This window comes from Saccopteryx leptura, chromosome 9 (assembly GCF_036850995.1).
Source record: "Saccopteryx leptura isolate mSacLep1 chromosome 9, mSacLep1_pri_phased_curated, whole genome shotgun sequence".
Taxonomy (NCBI): Eukaryota; Metazoa; Chordata; class Mammalia; order Chiroptera; family Emballonuridae; genus Saccopteryx; species Saccopteryx leptura.
The window spans coordinates 69389385-69410510 of NC_089511.1; the positions used below are offsets into that span (position 1 = coordinate 69389385).

General features: G+C 39.5%; 1 protein-coding gene across 1 annotated transcript in view; it reads right to left on the bottom strand.

The window, feature by feature from the left end:
• Positions 1–8306: 8306 nt before the first annotated feature.
• DNA2 (DNA replication helicase/nuclease 2) overlaps positions 8307–21126 on the bottom strand; it is a 51690-nt gene continuing 38870 nt past the window's right edge. The window contains exons 15-21 of the mRNA XM_066348587.1: positions 18657–18850; positions 18479–18568; positions 18192–18396; positions 14010–14099; positions 13242–13424; positions 11263–11409; positions 8307–10159 (exon numbers count right to left, since the gene is read on the bottom strand). Of these exons, the coding sequence (XP_066204684.1) occupies positions 10091–10159; positions 11263–11409; positions 13242–13424; positions 14010–14099; positions 18192–18396; positions 18479–18568; positions 18657–18850 (978 nt within the window). The 3' untranslated portion in view covers positions 8307–10090. The remainder of the gene's footprint in view (positions 10160–11262; positions 11410–13241; positions 13425–14009; positions 14100–18191; positions 18397–18478; positions 18569–18656; positions 18851–21126) is intronic.

Consider the following 21126-nt stretch of genomic DNA (forward strand, 5'->3'; position numbering starts at 1 on the left):
GCATGACCTGTGGTGGCACAGTGGTTAAAGCGTTGACCTGGAATTCTGAGGTCAACAGTTTGAAACCCTGGGCTTGCCTGGTCAAGGCACATATGGGAGTCAATGCTTCCTGCTCCTCCCCCTTCTCTCTCTCTCTCTCTCTCTGTAAAAATGAATAAATAAAACCTAAAAAGAAAATGAATTACTGGAAATCAGGTATCCGTTTCTTTAAATTTAGTAGATTATGCCAAACTATTTTCAAAATTCTCAAATATAACACTCCTATCAGCAATATAATCTTTCTGTAACTCCATCTCCATTCTAATGCTTGAATTGTGAGAATTTCTTAATTTCTGGCTAATTTTGTGGGTAGGTGAATATATGTTGGATTTATTTGGTATTTATCATTACTGGTGACATTGAGCACTCTTCTCATGTTTACAATTTGGAAATTCTCTTTTGCAAAGTGACTGTTCAAATCTTTACCCTATTTTTCTATTAACTTTTTATTCTAGACTTGTACAAGTTACTAAATATTCTACATAATAGTTTGGTGTTCTCTGGACAACTAGCTCAGTTGGTTAGAGCATCGTTCCAATAAACCAAGGTTGCAGGTTCGATCCCAAGTCAGGGCACATACAAGAAACAACCAATAAATGTATAAATAAGTGTAACAACAGATGAATGTTTCTCTCTCTTTCTCCCTTCCTCTCCAAAATCAATAAGTAAACTTAAAAAAAAAATAGTTTGGTGTCAGTTATGTGTTGCTAGTAACTTCTAGCTAATGTTTTCTGGCTGCAGGATAGGAAGAGGGAGAAGAAAGGGGAGAGAAGCAGATGGTCACGTTTCTTGTGTGCCCTGACCAGGAATTGAACCCAGGAGGTCCATATGCTAGGACCTTCCAGGGCCTGTTTTCGCTCCTTATAGAGACCTTTGATAAATATAAGTTCTTAATTTCCTGTAATTGAGTTTATGATTTATACTCTAGGGTCTTGTTTAAGAAATCTTCCCTACCCCAAACTCATGAACATACTCTACTTTAAGATACATAGTTTTGGCTTTCATATTTAAGCTTGTTATTGTACCCAGAATTGATTTTAGCTAATGGCATGAGATAGGGTCAAATTTCACTTTTTCTATATATTTATAGCCAACTATCCCATTATCCTTTTGCCATTGATCTTCCATGCCCCCTCTCGTCTCAATGATCATGTATGTGCAGGTCAGTTCCTACACCTGGTCTCATTTCATTTTCAAAACTTCCATGGTAAGAAGGAATAATCTCCATTTTGCAGATGAAACCAATCTCAGAAAGGTTAAATGACTTACCCAAAGTCATAGAACTATTAAGTAACAGAGCCAGAATTTTAGCTAGTACAAAGTAGCCTCCATTTTCATAATTTCAAAATATATCCGAGGTTTTTACAGTGTTTTGAGGAATCTGAAACTCATGACAAGTCTAAACCCTTCTACTGTCTTGAACTTAACATTGAAATACAACTGATTTGTTCGTTTTCTCCTCTCCAAATGATGGGTAGAAAGGGAGGAATTCTAAGTGCATTTGTATTCTAAGTACATTTAGAAAAGCAAATAAAATTATGTAATTATTTTATAGAGTGATAAAAACAAGAGTCGAGACCTTTACTTCCTGGATTGCTTCTCCCAGGGACTTTATAGGTAACAAATAGAAAAGAAATTTAATTCGGCAACAAACCAGCTTCATTTAAAGCAAATAACATTTCTCTTTTTGAAGGCATATATTTTTTTTTGAGAAGAGGGGGGATAGTGAGATAGACTCTTGCATGCAACCCAACCAGGATCCACCCAGCAATCCCTGTCTGGGGCTGATACTTGGACCAACTGAACTATCCTCAGCACCTGGGCCAATGCTCAAACCAATCAAGCCACTGGCTGCAGAAGGAAACGAGGGAGAGAAGGGGGAGAGGGTGGGGAAGAGAAGCAGATGGTCACTTCTCATGTGTGCCATGATTGGGAATCAAACTCAGGACGTCTACATACCAGGCCCACACTATCCACTGAGCAAGCCGGCCAGGGAAGGCATATACCAGGGGTCAGGAACCTTTATGGCTGAGATAGCCATGAACGCCACATGTTTTAAAATGTAATTACGTGAGAGCCATACAACGACCCATGTATGTTACACATTATCCAATAAAAATTTGGTGTTGTCCCGGAGGACAACTGTGATTGGCTCAAGCAACCTGCAGCCATGAACATGAGCGATAGGAAATGAATGGATTGTAATACATGAGAATGTTTTATATTTTTAACATTATTATTATTATTATTTTGTATTTTTCTGAAGTTGGAAACGGGAAGGCAGTCAGACAGACTCCCGCATGCGCCCGACTGAGATCCACCTGGCACGCCCACCAGGGGGCGATGCTCTGCCCATCTGGGGCGTTGCTCTATTGCAACCAGGGCCATTCTAGCGCCTGAGGCAGAGGCCATGGAGCCATCCTCAGCGCCCGGGCCAACTTTGCTCCAATGGAGCCTTGGCTACAGGAGGGGAAGAGGGAGACAGAGAGGAAGGAGAGGGGGAGGGGTGGAGAAACAGATGGGTGCCTCTCCTGTGTGCCCTGGCCGGGAATCGAACCCGGGACTCCTGCACGCCAGGCTGACGCTCTACCACTGAGCCAACCGGCCAGGGCAATGTTATTTTTTTTTTTTTTTAAGATTTGTCTGCAAGCCAGATGCAGCCATCAAAAGAGCCACATCTGGCTTGTAAGCCATAGGTTCTCGATCCCTCGCATATACTTTTTTTTTTTTTTTTACAGGACAGAGAGTCAGAGAGAGGGATAGATAGGGACAGACAGACAGGAATGGAGAGAGATGAGAAGCATCAATCATCAGTTTTTTGTTGAGACACCTTAGTTGTTCATTGATTGCTTTCTCATATATGCCTTGACTGTGGGCCTTCAGCAGACCAAGTAACCCCTTGCTCAAACCAGCAACCTTGGGTCCAAGCTGGTGAGCTTTGCTCAAACCAGATGAGCCTGTGCTCAAGCTGGCAACCTCGGGGTCTCTAACCTGGGTCCTCCGCATTCCCAGTCTGATGCTCTGTCCACTGTGCTACCGCCTGGTCAGGCTGAAGGCATATTCTTAAACATTTGCTGGATACTCTAGCCCAGGGGTCCCCAAACTACGGCCCGCGGGCCACATGCGGCCCCCTGAGGCCATTTATCCGGCCCCTGCCGCACTTCTGGAAGGGGCACCTCTTTCATTGGTGGTCAGTGAGAGGAGCATAGTTCCCATTTAAATACTGGTCAGTTTGTTGATTTAAATTTACTTGTTCTTTATTTTAAATATTGTATTGTTCCCGTTTTGTTTTTTTTTACTTTAAAATAAGATATGTGCAGTGTGCATAGGAATTTGTTCATAGTTTATTTATTTTATTTATTTATTTATTTATTTATTTATTTTTTATTCATTTTGAAGAGAGGAGAGGGAGAGACAGAGAGAGAGGAGAGACAGAGAGAGAGAAGGGGGGAGGAGCTGGAAGCATCAACTCCCATATGTGCCTTGACCAGGCAAGCCCAGGGTTTCGAACTGGCAACCTCAGCATTTCCAGGTCGACGCTTTATCCACTGTGCCACCACAGGTTAGGCCATAGTTTTTTTTATAGTCCAGCCCTCCAATGGTCTGAGGGACAGTGAACTGGCCCCCTGTGTAAAAAGTTTGGGGACCCCTGCTCTAGCCCCTTTGTTGAACAGAATTGGAATTTAGTGTGTTCTGTTTAACTACACTTAATAGGGTTATGTAGAGTATGACCACGTGGTAGCACAGTGGATAGAGTGTTGGACTGGGATGTGGAGGACCCAGGTTTGAAACCCCAAAGTCACCAGCTTGAGCGCGGGCTCATCTGGTTTGAACAAAGCTCACCAGCTTGAAGCCCAAGGTCGCAGGCTTAAGCCCAAGGTCACTGGCTTGAGCAAGAGGTTACCCACTCTGCTGTAGCCCCACGGTCAAGGCACATATGACAAAGCAAACAATGAACTAAAGTGCCGCAGTGAAGAATTGATGCTTCTCATCTCTCTCCCTTCCTGCCTGTCTGTCCCTATCTATCCCTCTTTCTGACTCTCTCTCTGTCTCTGTCAAAAAATAAATAAAAAAATAGGGTTAAGTAGAATATTAATCTGTTCTGAGTCCTTAAGAATCTAGGACTTTAAGCTTTCAAATATTATGTAACAAAAATACTATTTTTTAAAAGATTTTTATTTACTTATTTATTTGAGAGAGAGAGAGAGAGAGAGAAAGGCTGCGGGAAAGAACGGGAAGCACAACTTGTAATTGCTTCTCATATGTGCCTTGACCGGGCAAGCCTGAAGTTTTGAACCAGTGACCTCAGCATTCCAGGTTGACGCCTTATCCACTGAGCCACCACACGTCAGGCCAAAAGTATTATTTAAAAAAAAATACACAAAAAAAACTTTTATTGAATTTACTGGGGTGACTGGTTAATAAAATTGTTTGAAGTGTACAATCCTATAATACATCATCTATATATTGTATTGCGTTCACTTTAAGACAAGTCTCCTTCCATCACCATTTATCCCCTTTACCCTATTTTTCTTTTTGCTTAATCCCTTCACCTTTTTTAAGCTTTCAAATATTATGTAAGAAAAATACTATTTTAAAAAGCTCATCACAGTGAAGTATAGAATTAAATGTCTAGAATTTGCTTTACAATATCTCAACTAAAAAGAAAATCAAGAATGTTGAAAACAAATGCAAGCCCTGGCTAAATAGCTTGGTTGGTTAGAGCAGTGGTCAGCAAACCGCGGCTCGTGAACCACATGTGGCTCTTCCACAAAATACCACGTGCAGGAGCTACCTCGATAAGGAATGTACCTACCTATAGAGTTTAAGTTTAAAAATTTTGGCTCTCAAGAGAAATTTCAATAGTTGTACTGTTGATATTTGGCTCTGTTTACTAATGAGTTGCTGACCACTGGGTTAGAGCATCGTCCTGAAGCACCAAGGCACATATGAGAGAACAATCAATGAACAACTAAAGTGCCATAATGAAGAATTGATGCTCCTCATCTCTCCCTTCCTGTCTGTCTGTCCCTATCTGTCCCTCTCTGTCTCCGTCACAAAAAATAAATAAATAAAAAAAATAAAACACTATTATTGCCACAGACCAGCATGGCTAGTACGTGTCCAGGTCTTGAGTGAGAATGGTGCAGAATGAAGAATTAAACTCAGAGAGAAAAAGGATGGGATCAGGAGGTCTCTGCACAGCAGATAGCTTGCAAGAGCAAGTCTCCACCCCCAAACTACTTTATTTATAGGGCAGAGCATAGTCATTAGCAAATCAAAAGAGATCTTTGATACGAAGTCTCATTTCCAAGGCAACCCAAGAATTCTCCCAAGTGTAGAAAACCCTCCACCCTGCACAACTTCATAAAACAAAGGATAAACATAGCTAAAACGGAGGTGTGGAGAAGGACATGTAAATTGCCTTTACCAACTTTAACAGTCAGAGGTTGTGGGGAAGAACTTAGCCTTTAGCAACTTAAGCAAGTGAGGTGGGGGGATGCGACGAGTAGAAATACTCAGCTTCACAACCAATATGGAGTTGTGGTAAAGAGCTTACTTAGCCTTTAGCTTAAGCCTTAAACTGAGGGCTCTGCTAGCTTGGAGTCTCCCACACTATTATAGTTTAAAGATGAAAATAATTTTCTTGTCAGGGAAAAAATCAGACAAGGCTTTTTGGAGAAGGTGACTAAAGTCTTTCAGACTGGGTAGTGTTGCATAAATAATAATGGCAGAAAAGACATCCAGATAGAGGTTACAAATGGGAAATGGAAAAGACATGTACAGGGAACAGCAAAAATAAAAAGTAAGTATATTTACAACAAACAGATAAAGAACTATTAGAGAATGACTTCTATTAAAAACAATGGGTTCATCCCTGGCCGGTTGGCTCAGGGGTAGAGCATTGGCCCAGTATGTGGAAGTCCTGGGTTCGATTCCCAGCCAGGGCACACAGGAGAAGCGCCCATTTGCTTCTCCACCCTTCCCCCTCTCCTTTATCTCTTTCTTCCCCTCCCACAGCCAAGGCTCCATTGGAGCAAAGTTGGTCCAGGCGCTAAGGATGGCTCCATGGCCTCTGCCTTAGGCGCTAGAGTGGCTCCAGTTGCAATGGAGCAACGTCCAGATGGGCAGAGCATCGCCCCCTAGAAGGCATGCTGGGTGGATCCCAGTCAGGCACATGCAAGAGTCTATCTCTCTGCCTCCCCGCTTCTCACCTCAGAAAACAACAACAACAACGAAAAACCCCAAGGAGTTCCAACTTATTAGTGGGACATGAACACAATTTTAATAGCTTGCATCCAGCTGTTTTTAATGGAACAGAATGGGAAATATTAGGGTGTATCACATTTAAAAAGAGCAAATATTTAGTTTACCATAAATGTTTCAAATGCACATGTATACACATCTATGCCATCATGATATAAAATACATTTCTTGTGATCTGAATAATTTTTTTAAACACCAGGCTAGATCAACCCCAGACTACCAGTAGTTATAACTGAGATTACAAAGAAATTTAATTTTCTAAAGCCTGCAGTGTTTGAAATTCTTACTAAAATAATATACTACCTATAATCAGAAATAAAAAATTTAAAGAAAAGTACACAAAGACTTTTAAGCTCAGATAACTGTGAGGTCAGTGGTGTTGTTAATCAAAATAAGTATTACAAAAGGAAGGCATTTTCAACCTTTTTCATCTTATGACACATGTAAACTACTAAAATCTGTAGCACACCAAAAATATTTTGCCAATCTGACAGAAATTAGGTGCAATTTTGATTCATTCATATCAAACGGCTATTGTTGTATATTAGCTATTGTCATTTTTAAATTTGACAGTTTAAGAGTAAAAAGGTCAGTGCCCCTGACTACATAGGTATTGCACGTTTGAAAAATTCTTGTGGCACAACAATGTACCTGCTGCAGCACACTGGTTGAAAAACACTGCATTTAGATGAAGACTGGAATTTATATTTTATGTACACTAAGTCTGAAACGCTCAAAGAAAACAGTAGGCCCTCGCCTATTGGCTCAGTGGATAGAGCATCAGCCCAGTGTGCAGACTTTTCAGATTCGGTCCCCAGTAAAGCACACATGAAAAGCAACCATCTGTTTCTCTCCCTCTCCCCCTTCTTTCTCTCTTTCCCCTCTCACAGCCAGTGGCTCGATAGGTCCCAGTGCAGGCCCTGGGCACTGAGGATAGCTTGGCTGATCTGAGCGCTGGCCTCAGGCGCTGAGGATAGCTCCGTTGACTTGAGCATAGCTCCCAGATGGGGTTGGCAGGTGGATCCCATTCGGGGTGCATGCGGGAGCCTATCTCCCCTCCTCTTACTTAAAAAAAAAAAAACCCAGTAAAACATTTTGCTTATAGGGTGGGATATAGATTTAGTAAACAGCCACACAGGGATGGTTGAAGCCATGACTATCCAAGGAGTGGGAAGAGGACCAGACCAAACACAGAACTGTGGGGAAAACTGCCTTTAGAGAGGGAGAGGAGGAAAAGAATCAGAGACAGCAAGAAGGAAATGTCATGAAGCAGGAACTCTGAACTGATTCAGGAATAAGGCCACTAGAATGGCTACACTGTCATCAAATGTGGCTTTATACTATAAGCAAGATATTGTTTATTAGGCTAATAGTGTTTTTGGTCTGGAACTAAACCAGTGAATGCCTAGTAACATTAGTGATCAGTAGCCATTGCTGTCTTAGTCCTTAGCATAAATATCATACCTACTCTGCACTATTAGCTTTTTTGAGTGCCCAGTTTGGGTTTAACTTCCAGCTCATCTCACACCTCCAACTCACAACACCTTATACATAGATGATGTATGCTAACTCTTTCAAATAATTAACTGGCTAGAATCTTGTAACCAAGACATTCACAAATTACAGAAAACACTGAACTCCCTCTCAGGTTCTTCTTTCACAGGGCTTTACGGCCGTGCAAACCTGCACGCAGTAAAGTGGGTGCTGTATACAGTAACCAGTGCTTGCTGGAGAGAAGCAACTAATGACTAAAAAAAATTTTTTTTTTCTTCATCTCACTCTCAGAAACTGAAATTATCTTCATGCCAACATGCCTTGGTTTCATTTTTAAGAGCATTAGCAATATTTCACTTGTCACTACCAGAAAAAAATGCTGGACAACCCTGAACTTAATTATTATTCAGTATTAATAACTGACACAGTAAGATTTAACAATAGAAAACTTTAATAAAAGCTTCAATAATTTTTAAAAAACATGTGAGGTAGAAGCAATTGAGAGAAATGAGAGCTTTCCCTCAGAAGATACACACACTTAGGTTAAAATTGGTCACCATAAACATAATTAAGTACTTTAAGGTAATTCTGTTTAAAAAACAAACCAAAACAAAACTTTTTTTTTTTTAGTGTGAGAGAGAGACAGGAAGGGAGAAAGGTGAGAAGCATCAACTCATAGTTGTGGCACCTTAATTGTTCATTGATTGTTTTTTCATATGTGCTTTGAACGAGGCGGGGGGGCTCGAGCCAGTGACCCCTTGCTCAAGCCAGCGACCATGGGGTCATGTCTATGTCCCATGCTCAAGCTGGCAACCCCGTGCTCAAACTGGTGAGCCTGTGCTCAAGCCAGTGACCTCGGAGTTTTGAATATGGGTCCTTAGCATCCCAGGCCGACATGCTATCCACTGTGCCACCGCCTGGTTAGGATACAAAACATATTTATACAAGAGGAAAAACTTGGGGCATATGAACATAAATAGGTGAAAATAGGGTATACATTTTTCATTTGTCACCAATTCAGCAAATAAAAGATCTTTTCTGAAGGATAAAAATTATTTTCTTTTATATCAAAATATACTCTAGAAATACTGAATACTAAAAATAACAAATGGGAGCCTTGGCCGGAGAGGCTGGCTCGATTCCCAATCAGGACACACACAGGAACAGACTGATGTTCCTCTCTCTCTCTCTCATTCTCTCTCTTCTCGCACAAAAATCCATAAATACACCCTGGCCAGACAGCTCAGTTGATAGAATGTCAGGCTGAGCACAAAGGTTGCCAGTTCGATCCCTGGTCAGGGCACATACAGGAAGAGACTCATGTTCCTGTCTCTGTCTCTCTTTCTCTCCCCCTTCCTCTCTTGCTGAAATCAATCAAAAAATAAATTTAAAAGATTTTTAAAAAATAACAAGTGGGAGAGCAAGAGAGAATCAGAAATTAGTTGGAAATACTCAATTTATAAGTACTAATTTAAAAGACTTAGATTTCAAGTGAAAACATATCTGACACCAAAAAGCAACGGTCAGGGGAAAAAACAACAAAACGGCCTTTGGCTCAGGGCCCTCAAATACAGAACAAAATCATACCTCTGTTCTCATTACCAAAGATTGTATTCAAATAACAAAAGAATTAATTTTCTTTACCTGTAGTTAAATAAAGAAAATGCAATTAAAAAAAAAAGAATCTACAGGCCTGACCTGTGGTGGCACAGTGGATAAAAGCATTGACCTGGAACACTGAGGTCGTAGGTTTGAAACCCCAGGCTTGCCTGGTCAAGGCACATATGGGAATTGATGCTTTCTGCTCTTCTCCCCACTTCTCTCTCTCCTCACTAAAATGAATAAATAAAATGATTTTAAAAAGATTCTACAAAATCAAATTAATCCTGAAATTTTAGAGTGAAAAAGTTTATACCACAGAATTTAAAAAAAATCTATCTCTAAAGATGGTAAACATTCATTAAATTTTTTGTAGGTGGCATAAAAGCACATAAAAAGTACTGTAAATTTACACTTTTCACAGTTTTAGGTATACTTGTACTGAAAAAATAATTTCAAATTCTGCATGGTGATAGAACGTTATGCTTAACAAGAGTATACAAACACAAAAAACCCTGGAACTTTAAACAGAGAACAGTTACATCACTTTATAGCCTTATGACAAAATTTATCACTGTATCTCCACAGCCTAACCAGGCACTGATTTTAAAGCATGCCCAACTTACTAATAATAGGAAATTGTTAGAGGAGACCACTATGCTAGTATGAAAAAGGCAAGGGAAACAGCACTTCATCTTCTTTGAAAATCATCCAATATATGACAAAGACTTGCATGTTCTCCCGATGGAAGATCAATGATGTAAAATAAATTAAGGAAGAGATATTTAGCACAGTATAGAATCATATAAAAATATTTATGATATTATTATTTAATATTTTGTATTTGGTTTACAAGATTGCCAAAAACAGTACAAAGATTTTTATGGCATGCTATGGATAATAATGTACTTAAGCAATAAGGTTTATGTATCTTAGCCTAACACCTTCATATAAATTTTTAAAAAGATGATCTATTTTTAAAATTAACTATACAGTCAGGGCACACAGGAGAAGCACCCATCTGTTCTCCACCCTTCCCCCTTTCCTTTCTACCTGTCTCTTCCCCTCCTGCAGCCAAGGTTCCATTGGAGCAAGTTGGTCTGTGCACTGAGGATGGCTCCATGACTCTGCCTCAGGCACTAGAATGGCTCTGGTTGCAACGGAACAACGCCCCAGATGGGCAGAGCATCACCCCCTGGTGGACTTGCCAGGTGGATCCCAGTTGGGCACATGCGGAAGTCTCTCTGCCTCCACACTTCACTTCAGAAAAATACAAAAAAATAAATTAAATTAACTACAATATGACAAGGAATAATTTTTCTTTTTTTTAATTTATTCATTTTTAGAGAGAGGAGAGAGAGAGAGAAGAGGAGAGCAGGTAGCATCAACTCCCATATGTGCCTTGACCAGGCAAACCCAGGGTTTCAAACCGGTGACCTCAGTGTTCCAGGTCAACACTTTATCCCTGCGCCACCACAGGTCAGGGAATTTTCCATTTTTTAATATAATGCTTTGTCCTATATTTTTTTAAAAATGGTTATTAAGTTGGACTGAGAGGAACCAGAAGAGAGAACTAGTTTTTCTAGCTGTGGCTAGGAAACATGAACCCTATTTATCAGACAACAGATCAAGTCCTTTTCCTTCTCCATTCTCACTTCACAAACTACCCTTCTCCATTGCCTTCATTATTCTTTTTGTTTAAAATTACTTCCTGTGAATTTTTTTCTCTTCCTGCTTCATAGAATCACATCTCTGAAATATGCCCATGGAAAACAGAAGATACTGAGTTTTAATTTATACAAGTACATAAATAAAGTACTCAAAATAGTACAAATATGACCATATAGAAAACAAAAAGGATATTAATTTTTCTGCGTGTAGATGAAAAAGTAGCTTCCCCAAAGGAGGATAGTGCTTTAGTGAGGACACGCTTCCCAGGAGAATCAGTTTATGTTTCGCTCTGGTTATAGCAACATTAAGACGTCGCCAATCTTTCAAGAGTTCACCAAGCTGAAAGAAATATAATTTCCAAAAAAAAAAATTAAAAAAATATATATATAATTTCAATTATTTGAGTTTTCTTATACATTTGAGTATGGTGTGGCAAGGGACACAATTTGTCTTGAACTATTTTATTATTTTTAATCCTAACCACTAGACCACCAGGGAAGGTTATTTTATTACTTTTAAAAAGATATATTGCAAAAAAGATTCATCAACACATTAAAAAAATCTAGACAGTTGGAAAATCTCGCCTGCAATATCAACTTCAAATACTTTATCTTGGGTGTGATATCTTAGCCATAATTTCAAATTATCAAATACATATAATAATTACTAAAAAGTAGAGCTATCTCCACTTATTGTAGCATTGTTTTTCACAGTAATAAAAATAGTAAAAGACCAAACGAGTAGTTAAAAATACCATGATATGTATATATAGTGGAAAACTGCAACAAAAGAACAGGATGAAATTTTTTTAAGTGAGAGAGACAGAGAGAGACAAAAAGGGAGAGGGCTGGGAAGCATCAGCGCATCAACTCGTAGCTATGGCACTTTAGTTGTTCATGGATTGCTTCTCCTACATGCCTTGACAGGGGCAGGGGGCCTTCCAGCCAAACCAGTGACCATGGAGTCATGTCTATGACCCCATGCTCAAGCCAGTGAGCCCACGCTCAAGCTGGATGAGTCCATGCTTAAGCCAGAAATCTTGGGGTTTTGAACCTGGGATCTACCCACTGCACCACCATCTAGTAAGGTTGAAATCTCTCTTTATACATTGACATGAAAAGAGCTCCAAGCTATTTTACTAAATGGAAAAGCAAAGTCCAGAATAATATAAGGTCTACCGGAAAGTTCTGTACGTTTCTATCACAAGTTTCGACACGTAAGCACGTTTATTTGGCGCATGTGTGCCTCTCTATTTTTATCACTTAATATATACATACTGACATAGCAAATTAACTAAAACAAAGTTGATTCACGTTAGTCTTATGTGTGAAGCGATAGTGTACCCATGGCTACTGATAAAGTTCATTTACGCCACTGTAATTTTTACGAATTTCAACAAGGAAGAAATGCTACAGAAGCATGTCTGTCGCATCCACCATATTTCCTGGACTTAGCACCCTCCGACTATCACTTGTTTTTGTCCTTACAAAATTTTTTGAAGGGCAAAAAATTCAAAAATATAGAAGATATCAAACAAGCACTGGTTCAATTTTTTGCATCAAAAGATAAACATTTTTCAAAGATGGGATATACAAATTGCCCTGACACTGGCAAGAAATCATTAATAATAATGGCAATTATATTATTTAATAAAGTTTATTGACGGTAAGAAAAATTTGTATTTTGTTTTATTCCAAAAACGAACAGAACTTTCCGGTATACCTTATATATATATTACCTTTTGTGTAAAAAGGAGGGAACTATGAATACTGATTCACATTTGCTTGTATATGCCTAGGAAATTCTAGGTTATCCAAAGAACTAAAAATGTACAGGTGTAAAGAGAAGAACTGAATAGAAGAGGAACAGGATAGAAGAGAAACTTTTTACTATGTACATTTTTAAATTCATATGGAGGTATCACATAATCAAAAAAAATTAATCAAGAAGTAAAAATGGCCTGACCAGACGGTGGTGCAGTGGATATAGAGCATCGGACTGAGATGCGGAGGACCCAGGTTCATGACCCCGAGGTCGCCAGCTTGAGCGCGGGCTCATCTGGTTTGAGCAAAGCTCACCAGCTTGGACCCAAGGTCGCTGGCTCTTTTCTTATAAAAAGAGAGGAAAAAATCATGTCCCAGACAAATAAGCAGAAAATACAATTAACTTACAGTTCCATCTTTATTATTTCTAACAAAAGATACCAGAATGATACTTTTGTCTCTTCCTTGGTATTTGTCTACTGTATTAATTTCAACCATCCCAACAGAAGAATGTGTCAGTAACTCACTGATGGTCTTTAGCTGCTGCCTATATGGTGCAATGATACCAATATCAGAAGGGTTACATCCAGCCTAGACAGAAAAGGACACAATGTAAAATTTTTAAAATCTTGATTTTTGTTATTTAAGCCCTACCAAATTTATTAAATTAAATGTTTACTACATAATGTGCCCAACTGATGTTTACAATACATATTCCTAACATAAGAAGTACATACAATGATTGAATTTGTTCTAAATCAACACTGATACTTCCCGGGATGAGATAATTTCCTCAAACATTACTCCTTTGATTTTCAGAGGTTCATGACAGTATAATGGGTTGCATGCCACTAGAACAGTGTTGCCATAGAGTATAAAGAAATACCTTCCACTTTCTGCTATCCCTCACACTGAAGTTTCTAACCCCCAGTCATACGCCCTATATTGACACAGTCAGAATTATTTGATGTTACAAAAAGTTACCTTAAAAGGAAACCCAAAATGTCATTATAAAAAAATTACGTGTCGGAGATAAATTTTCTCAAAATGAAATACTCAGGCTTCAGTCCTGTTATCTCAATTAACAAGGGTAAATGCTACTACATCTTAATTTCCTTGCATTCTAACATTCTATTACATTGTGAATACTAATTGGCTCTCAAAATTCTAAATTACCTTAATAAAAATTGAGGTCAGGAAAACTATGAGTTTGGCTTCTGTTATATTGCTCACACCACCCTTTTCAACTTGTTCTGGTGCTGGAACCTAAATAGAAAAACACGCACCCGCTTATAAAACAATCTTTAAAGTTAAGAGCACACAGCTCATTATAGGAACTGAACTGCCAGTGTGGAGACAGCTGAAAATTTCTTCATCTTAAAAGCTGCAGGTAAAAGAATTAACAAAAATGAATAAGATTATTCAATTTCAGAAAACCACCCAGAGGCAACTATTTTAAACATGCCACAGATGAGACTAAAATTTCTGTGAAAGCTGACCACACATTGGATTTCATGTTTTACTGTTATCCCCATTTTAAGAAATGAGAGGCCAAAAAAGTGACTTGCTCAAGGTCTCACAATAATCATCACACTAGGAATCAAAACTTATTAGACGTGGCTTTAATATCTATACTGTTTCCATTTTCTGTTGCCTTTCTTTTTTTCTTTAAGCCAGAGAGAGAGAGAGAGAGAGAGAGACAGATAGGGACAGACAGGAAGGGAGAGAGATGAGAAGCATCAATTCTTCATTGCAGCACCTTAGTTGTTCATTGATTGCTTTCTCATATGTGCCTTGACCAGGGGGCTACAGCAGAGCAAGTGACCCCTTGCTCAAGCCACCGACCATGGGGTCATGTCCATGATCCTACACTCAAGCCAGTGACCTTGGGGTTTCGAACCTGGGTCCTCTGCATCCCAGGCCAACACTCTATCCATGGTGCCACTGCCTGGTGAGGCTCTGTTGCTTTTTATACAAATAATGGAACAGAAAATGTTCTCCAAGTTCTAGAATATCCAGTAAAACTCTTCAAGGACTCTTTTGCTTCTACATATCCCTAACTAACTTTGATGATTATTATTTTTTTAATTTTTATTTTATCGATTATAGAGAAAGGAGAGAGAGAAAAGAGGGGGAGAGGAATGGGAAGCATCAACTTGTAGTAGTTGCTTCTTGTATGTGCTTTGACTGGGCAAGCCCAAGCCCAGGGTTTCAAACCCACAACCTCAGCTTCCCAGACTGATGCTTTATCAACTGTGCCCACAAGTCAGGCAACCTTGATTATTTTTATTTTTAATACAACGTATTTGGAACCCTGATGCCAAGAAAGAGAAAACTTGAGTAGCAAAAATAAACTGAACATTGGTGAGATAAATAACTGTAAATTATAACTATTAAACTGGAATTGTGGTTTAAATCACCTTATTTGAATAAATTTTTCAGAATCTGCGTGCCGCTAGGCATTAATTCTTTTTTTATAATGAAATGTTATTCTTACTACTTTTTTATTTTTTATTTATTTTTTTATTTTTTTGTATTTTTCTGAAGTTGGAAATGGGGAGGCAGTCAGACAGACTCCCACATGTGCCCGACCGGGATCCACCCGGCATTCTCTGCCCATATGGGGCATTGCTCCGTTGCGACCAGAGCCATTCTAGCACCTGAAGCAGAGGCCATGGAGCCATCCTCAGTGCCCGGGCCAACTTTGCTCCAATGGAGCCTCGGCTGCGGGAGGGGAAGAGAGAGACAGAGAGGAAGGAGAGGGGGAGGGATGGAGAAGCAGATGGGTGCTTCTCCTGTGTGCCCTGGCCAGGAATTGAACCTGGGACTCCTGCACGCCAGGCCAATGCTCTACCACTGAGCCAACTGGCCAGGGCTACTTTTATATTTTTAAAATATATTCTTTATAACTTTTATTTTTGAGAGAGAGGGAGGAAAGAAATGAGAAGCATCAACTTGTAGTTGCAGCATTTTAGTTGTTCACTGATTGCTTCTTATACATGGGTGCTCAAGCTAAGTTAGTGACCATGGAATCATCTTGATGATTTACGCTCAAGCCAGGGATCCTATACTCTAGCTGGTGAGCCTGTGCTCAAGCCAGTGACCTCAGGGTTTCGAACCTGAGACCTCAGTGTCCCAGGTCGATGCTCTATCCACTGTACCACCAATGGTCAGCCCTTTTTTTTTTTTTTTTTTTTTTTAAGAGAGAAAAGATGGGAGAGAGAGAAAGGCAGGAACAATCGATCCCCCTGTCCAGGGATCAAACTGGTAACTTCTATGTATCTGGACGATATTCCAAGCATCCAACCAAGCCATCTTGGCAGGATCCCTAGGTGTTAATTCTTGAACCTGAAATAGGGCAAAATCGAAGAAAATGAGAATTCCATCAGGGTATGCAGGTGAGGCCCTGTTTTAACAATCAGCTAAACCTATCCATCTTAATAACAAATGACTTATTTTAGAGTAATAAGCATACATATAATTGGCCACTATATTTTTATTTGAACTTATATAAAAGACTTCCAAATCAGAGCTGACAATCATTATATAAAACAAACTATAGGCCCTGGCCAGATGGTTTGATTGGTTGAGGGTTGTCTAGATGTGCAAGAGTTATGAGTTCAATCCCTAATCAGGGTACATGTGGGAAGAGATAGAATGTTTCTGTTTCTCCCTTCCACTCTCTAAAATCAATAAATCATTTAAATAAATAAATAATGAAACAAACTGTAGGCATATATGGTCAAAACTTTGTTCTTAGTTCCTAGAAATAAGTCATTTAAAGTCCTTGTGAAGATATTTATTTAATGCCAAGTTTGTAAAGTTTTTACGTACATATATGGGGTCAGGAGATATATGGAAAACCTTACTTTTGGCTCAATTGTGCCCAGTTAAAGTCTTTAAAAGGACAAAATTTATCGTATCATTTATCCATTTGTAAACCTACCCTTTTATGGTATTAATGCTAGTTTCTTCTCTATGGAAGTAATTATAGCCTGACCAAGAGGTGGCATAGAGGATAGAGCGTCAGACTGGGATGCGGAGGACCCAGGTCGAGACCCCGAGGTCGCCAGTTCTAGCGCGGGCTCGTCTGGTTTGAGCAAAAGCTCACCAGCTTGGACCCACGGTCGCTGGCTTGAGCAAGTGGTTACTCGGTCTGCTGAAGGCCCATGGTCAAGGCATATATGAGAAAGCAATCAATGAACAACTAAGGTGTTGCAACGAAAAACTAATGATTGATGCTTCTCATCTCTCTCCGTTCCTGTCTGTCCCTCTCTATCCCTCTCTCTAACTCTCTCTGTCTCTGTAATAAAAAAAAAAGTAATTATACACTTGAGTTTACTTTGTAGCTTTCCTACTTTAAAAGTCAATTTTGATATCTACCAACCCTCAGAAAAACCTCCTCCCAGTGATACTGGATCTACAAAAAATATTTTGTGTTTGTTCTACAGAAGTGTACAAGAGGTAAGCCAGTTTTGCTTGAGCAGGCGGTTCCGCAGTGGATGGAGCGTCGGCCTGGGATGCTGAGGACCTAGGTTAGAAATCCCGAGGTCTGGCCCTGGCCGGTTGGCTCAGCGGTAGAGCGTTGGCCTGGCGTGCGGGGGGACCCAGGTTCGATTCCCGGCCAGGGCACACAGGAGAAGCGCCCATCTGCTTCTCCACCCCTCCCCCTCTCCTTCCTCTCTGTCTCTCTCTTCCCCTCCCGCAGCCGAGGCTCCATTGGAGCAAAGATGGGCACTGGGGATGGCTCTGTGGCCTCTGCCCCAGGCACTAGAGTGGCTCTGGTCGCGATGCCCCAGAGGGGCAGAGCATCGCCCCCTGGTGGGCAGAGCGTGGCCCCTGGTGGGCGTGCCGGGTGGATGCCGGTCGGGCGCATGCGGGAGTCTGTCTGACTGTCTCTCCCCGTTTCCAGATTCAGAAAAATACAAAAAAAAAAAAAGAAAGAAATCCCGAGGTCACTGGCTTGAGCATGGGCTCATCCAGCTTGAGCACAGGGATCAGAGGCATGACCTCATGGTCGCTGGCTTGAGCCCAAAGGTGGCTGGCTTGAGTCCAAGGTCACTGGCTTGAGCAAGGGGCCACAGACTCTGCTGGAGCCCCCTGGTCAAGGAACATATGAGAAAGCAATCAATGAACAACAGGTAAGGCACCACAACTATGAGTTGATGCTTCTCATCTCTCTCCCCTGCTGTCTGTCTGTCCCCCTCTCTCTGTTTCTGTATCACTAAAAAAAAAAAAAGAAAAAGTATACCAGTTTTAACTAATAAGCTCTACAATAAAGCATTTGCTACAGAAAACTGAGGGACTTAAATAAGAGTATAAAAGGAGAAAAACAAACAAAAAAGTTTGCTTTTATACCTGGTCTGTATTAAGAAAACAAACAGGACTGTTTGGTTCAAATACTCCGATCAGCCAAGGATTTTCAGAATAATCCACGTAAAATTCCAGTTCCAGTTTTATATCTTTAAAGTTAGGTAGGTTTATCACTGCATTGGCCACTTTGTCTGATCCACATTCCAGCTTTCCTTCATATGTCAGTTTATTACTTAAGGACATAATTTTACTGGAGGAATTACAAAAATAATTTTAGTTCCGGTGGATGAAAACAAACATGAAAATCACTCACAGATGACTATCACACATACCTGTTCATTCTGTACTGCACAGTTAGCTGTACAACAGCACTTTTGTTCTTCTCCAGCCTCTTGAATAAGCTTTCACTCATGCCAAGAGTTCTGTCAACATAAATTCAGGCTGATCAGTATACTGTAACTGTCCCTAAAAAGGATCTAGTTTAAAGTGAAAACCTCGATATCTGCTTACCGCGCTTCATGGTTTAGCACCAAGGGAGGAAGCTGCTGATGATCCCCCACCAACACAAATCTCTGTGAAAAAAAAAGTGGCCCTAGGCAGACTGGTTGGCTAATTTGAGAGGCTTCGTCCACAATACAAAAATCAAAAACTTTACGAGAAAATATTGGATGGTTTATTCCCATACATGTCGTTGCAACTATAAGCTAAAAACAAACAAAAGAGATCAATTACTTAATATGTTCAAGAAATGCAACTTCTTTTACCCATTTTTGAAATGAAAAGATATAAAAAAGATTTCTGTCCCCAATAACAGAATCCCCCAATATTATTTAATCCTGAGACATAGCATGCGAAAAAAATTAATTTTTACTACAAACTGAAAAAAATCAAGTAAATTTTCTAGACACTATAACAATTCTTAAATTTGCAGACCAAAAACAGCTCCAACAAAAGCCAAAGAAACAGAAAAGGGGAAGCCTAGGAGACAGAAAACTTATACAATAACCACTCGACTGTAGCCAAGCACCACGGAAAAAACTGTGCCTCACCCCCAACCGATGCCAGCAGAGGCCGAATGGCAAGGCTAGACTTCAACTGCCCAGGAGTTATAAAAAGACTCCCCAGTAGCATACCAGGATAGTGTCAGAGAAGGCCAAGCAGAGAAGCAGGCCCTTCACCCCTGCTAGCGGGTAAAAGCACACACACGCCACGTCAGTGGAAACCCGGTGGGGAGCCTGGACTTCCACTCCCGTCCAGCAGCAGTAAGGAGCCCCCACCTTGGATGTTAAAAAGGCTGAGTGGGGAATCTGGACTTCAAATCCCACCTGAGAGTAATGAGGCAGTATAACCCCTTGTCCTACCAGCGTAGTGTCAGAGGCAGCCACCTAAAACAGAAGTTTTATATTATATAATACAAAACTTCTCAGCTTTCGTTTAAAAAAATCACTCTCCTGGCCCGTGGCGCAATGGATAAAGGGTTGACCTGGAATCCTGAGGTCACCAGTTCCAGACCCTGGACTTGCCCAGTCCAGGCACATTTGAGAAACAAGTTGATGCTTCCCATTCATTTCCTACCCCATCCTTTCTCTCTCTCTCTCTCAAATCAATAATTTTTTTTTTAAATCAACCTTTATATAAAGATCCAAGAAAATCTCAAACTAAAAGACAATCAATAGATGCCAACACCAAGATGACATTAGAATCATATGAAAAAGATTTTAAAGCAACCATGATAAAAATGTTTCAATAAGCAATAATAAACACACTTGAATCAAATAAAAATATAAAACGTCTCAACAAAATAGAAAGTCTTGTCAAAGAAAAAGATAAAAGAACCAAATGGAAATTTTAGAACTGAAAATACAATAACCAAAATTTCAAAAAATCAGGGGAAAAAAAGAAAGAATCAGTAAAAAGAGACACAGAAAAATAGAAATGATCAGGGGGCTGGGTAAAAAAGATGAAGGGATTAAGAAGTACAAATTGGCAGTTACAAAATAGTCATAGGAATTACAGGAATTATAACCAGTGATATTGTAATAACTATGTATGGTGTCAGGTGGGTACTAGGCTTATTGGGGTATCATTTTGTAGTTTATGTCAATTTCTTACCACTATGCTATATACCTGAAACTAATATAAATATTGAATGTCAAATGTAACTGGAAAAGATTTTTAATTTTATAGAAATTATAGTCTAATTAACAGAGAAAATACTAAAAAAAAAAAAAAAAGTAATAATAAACAAGCCTTATGGACTTGTGGAACACAACAACAGATCTAACATTCATGTCCTTAACAGTCCTAAAAGAAAGGGAGGAGCTCAAAACAATACCAGAAGAAATCATGCTTACAAAATCCCAAGTTTGGCAAGAGACTTTAAATGTATTGATTTAATATGCTGAGAAAAAAAATCCACTACCAAACACAACATAATTAAACTTCTAAAAATTAACATCTGGAAAGCAACCTGAGAAAATCATCCTTTGCGACAGAGAAACAGTCTAATTCAAATGTCAGCATATTATCAGAAACCATGGAAGCCAGAAGAAAGTAGCAGAAGATTTTTCCAGGACTAAAAGAAAAGAATTATCTAACCAGAATGCTATAACTAGCAAAACTACCATTCAGGAATGAAAGGAAAATTGAGACATTCTCACATTAAAGGAAAACTAAGATAATTTTTTTTGCCAGCTGACCTACCACCCTAAAAGAATGGATGAATACAGGGATGTCTACAAACAAAAAGGAAATGATAAAAATGAGAAATTTAGAACATAAGGAGGAAAGAAAAACCACAGTAAGCAAAAATATGGATAAATACAATATGCTTTCTATCTCCAAAGTATCTTTGATGGTTAAAACAAAAATTATTACATGGTCTGATATAGTTCTAAATGTAGATGAAATATTTAAGACAATAATATTATTAACAGGGGAATCTAAAGGGGCATAAATAATAAAAGTAAGGTGTCTAACT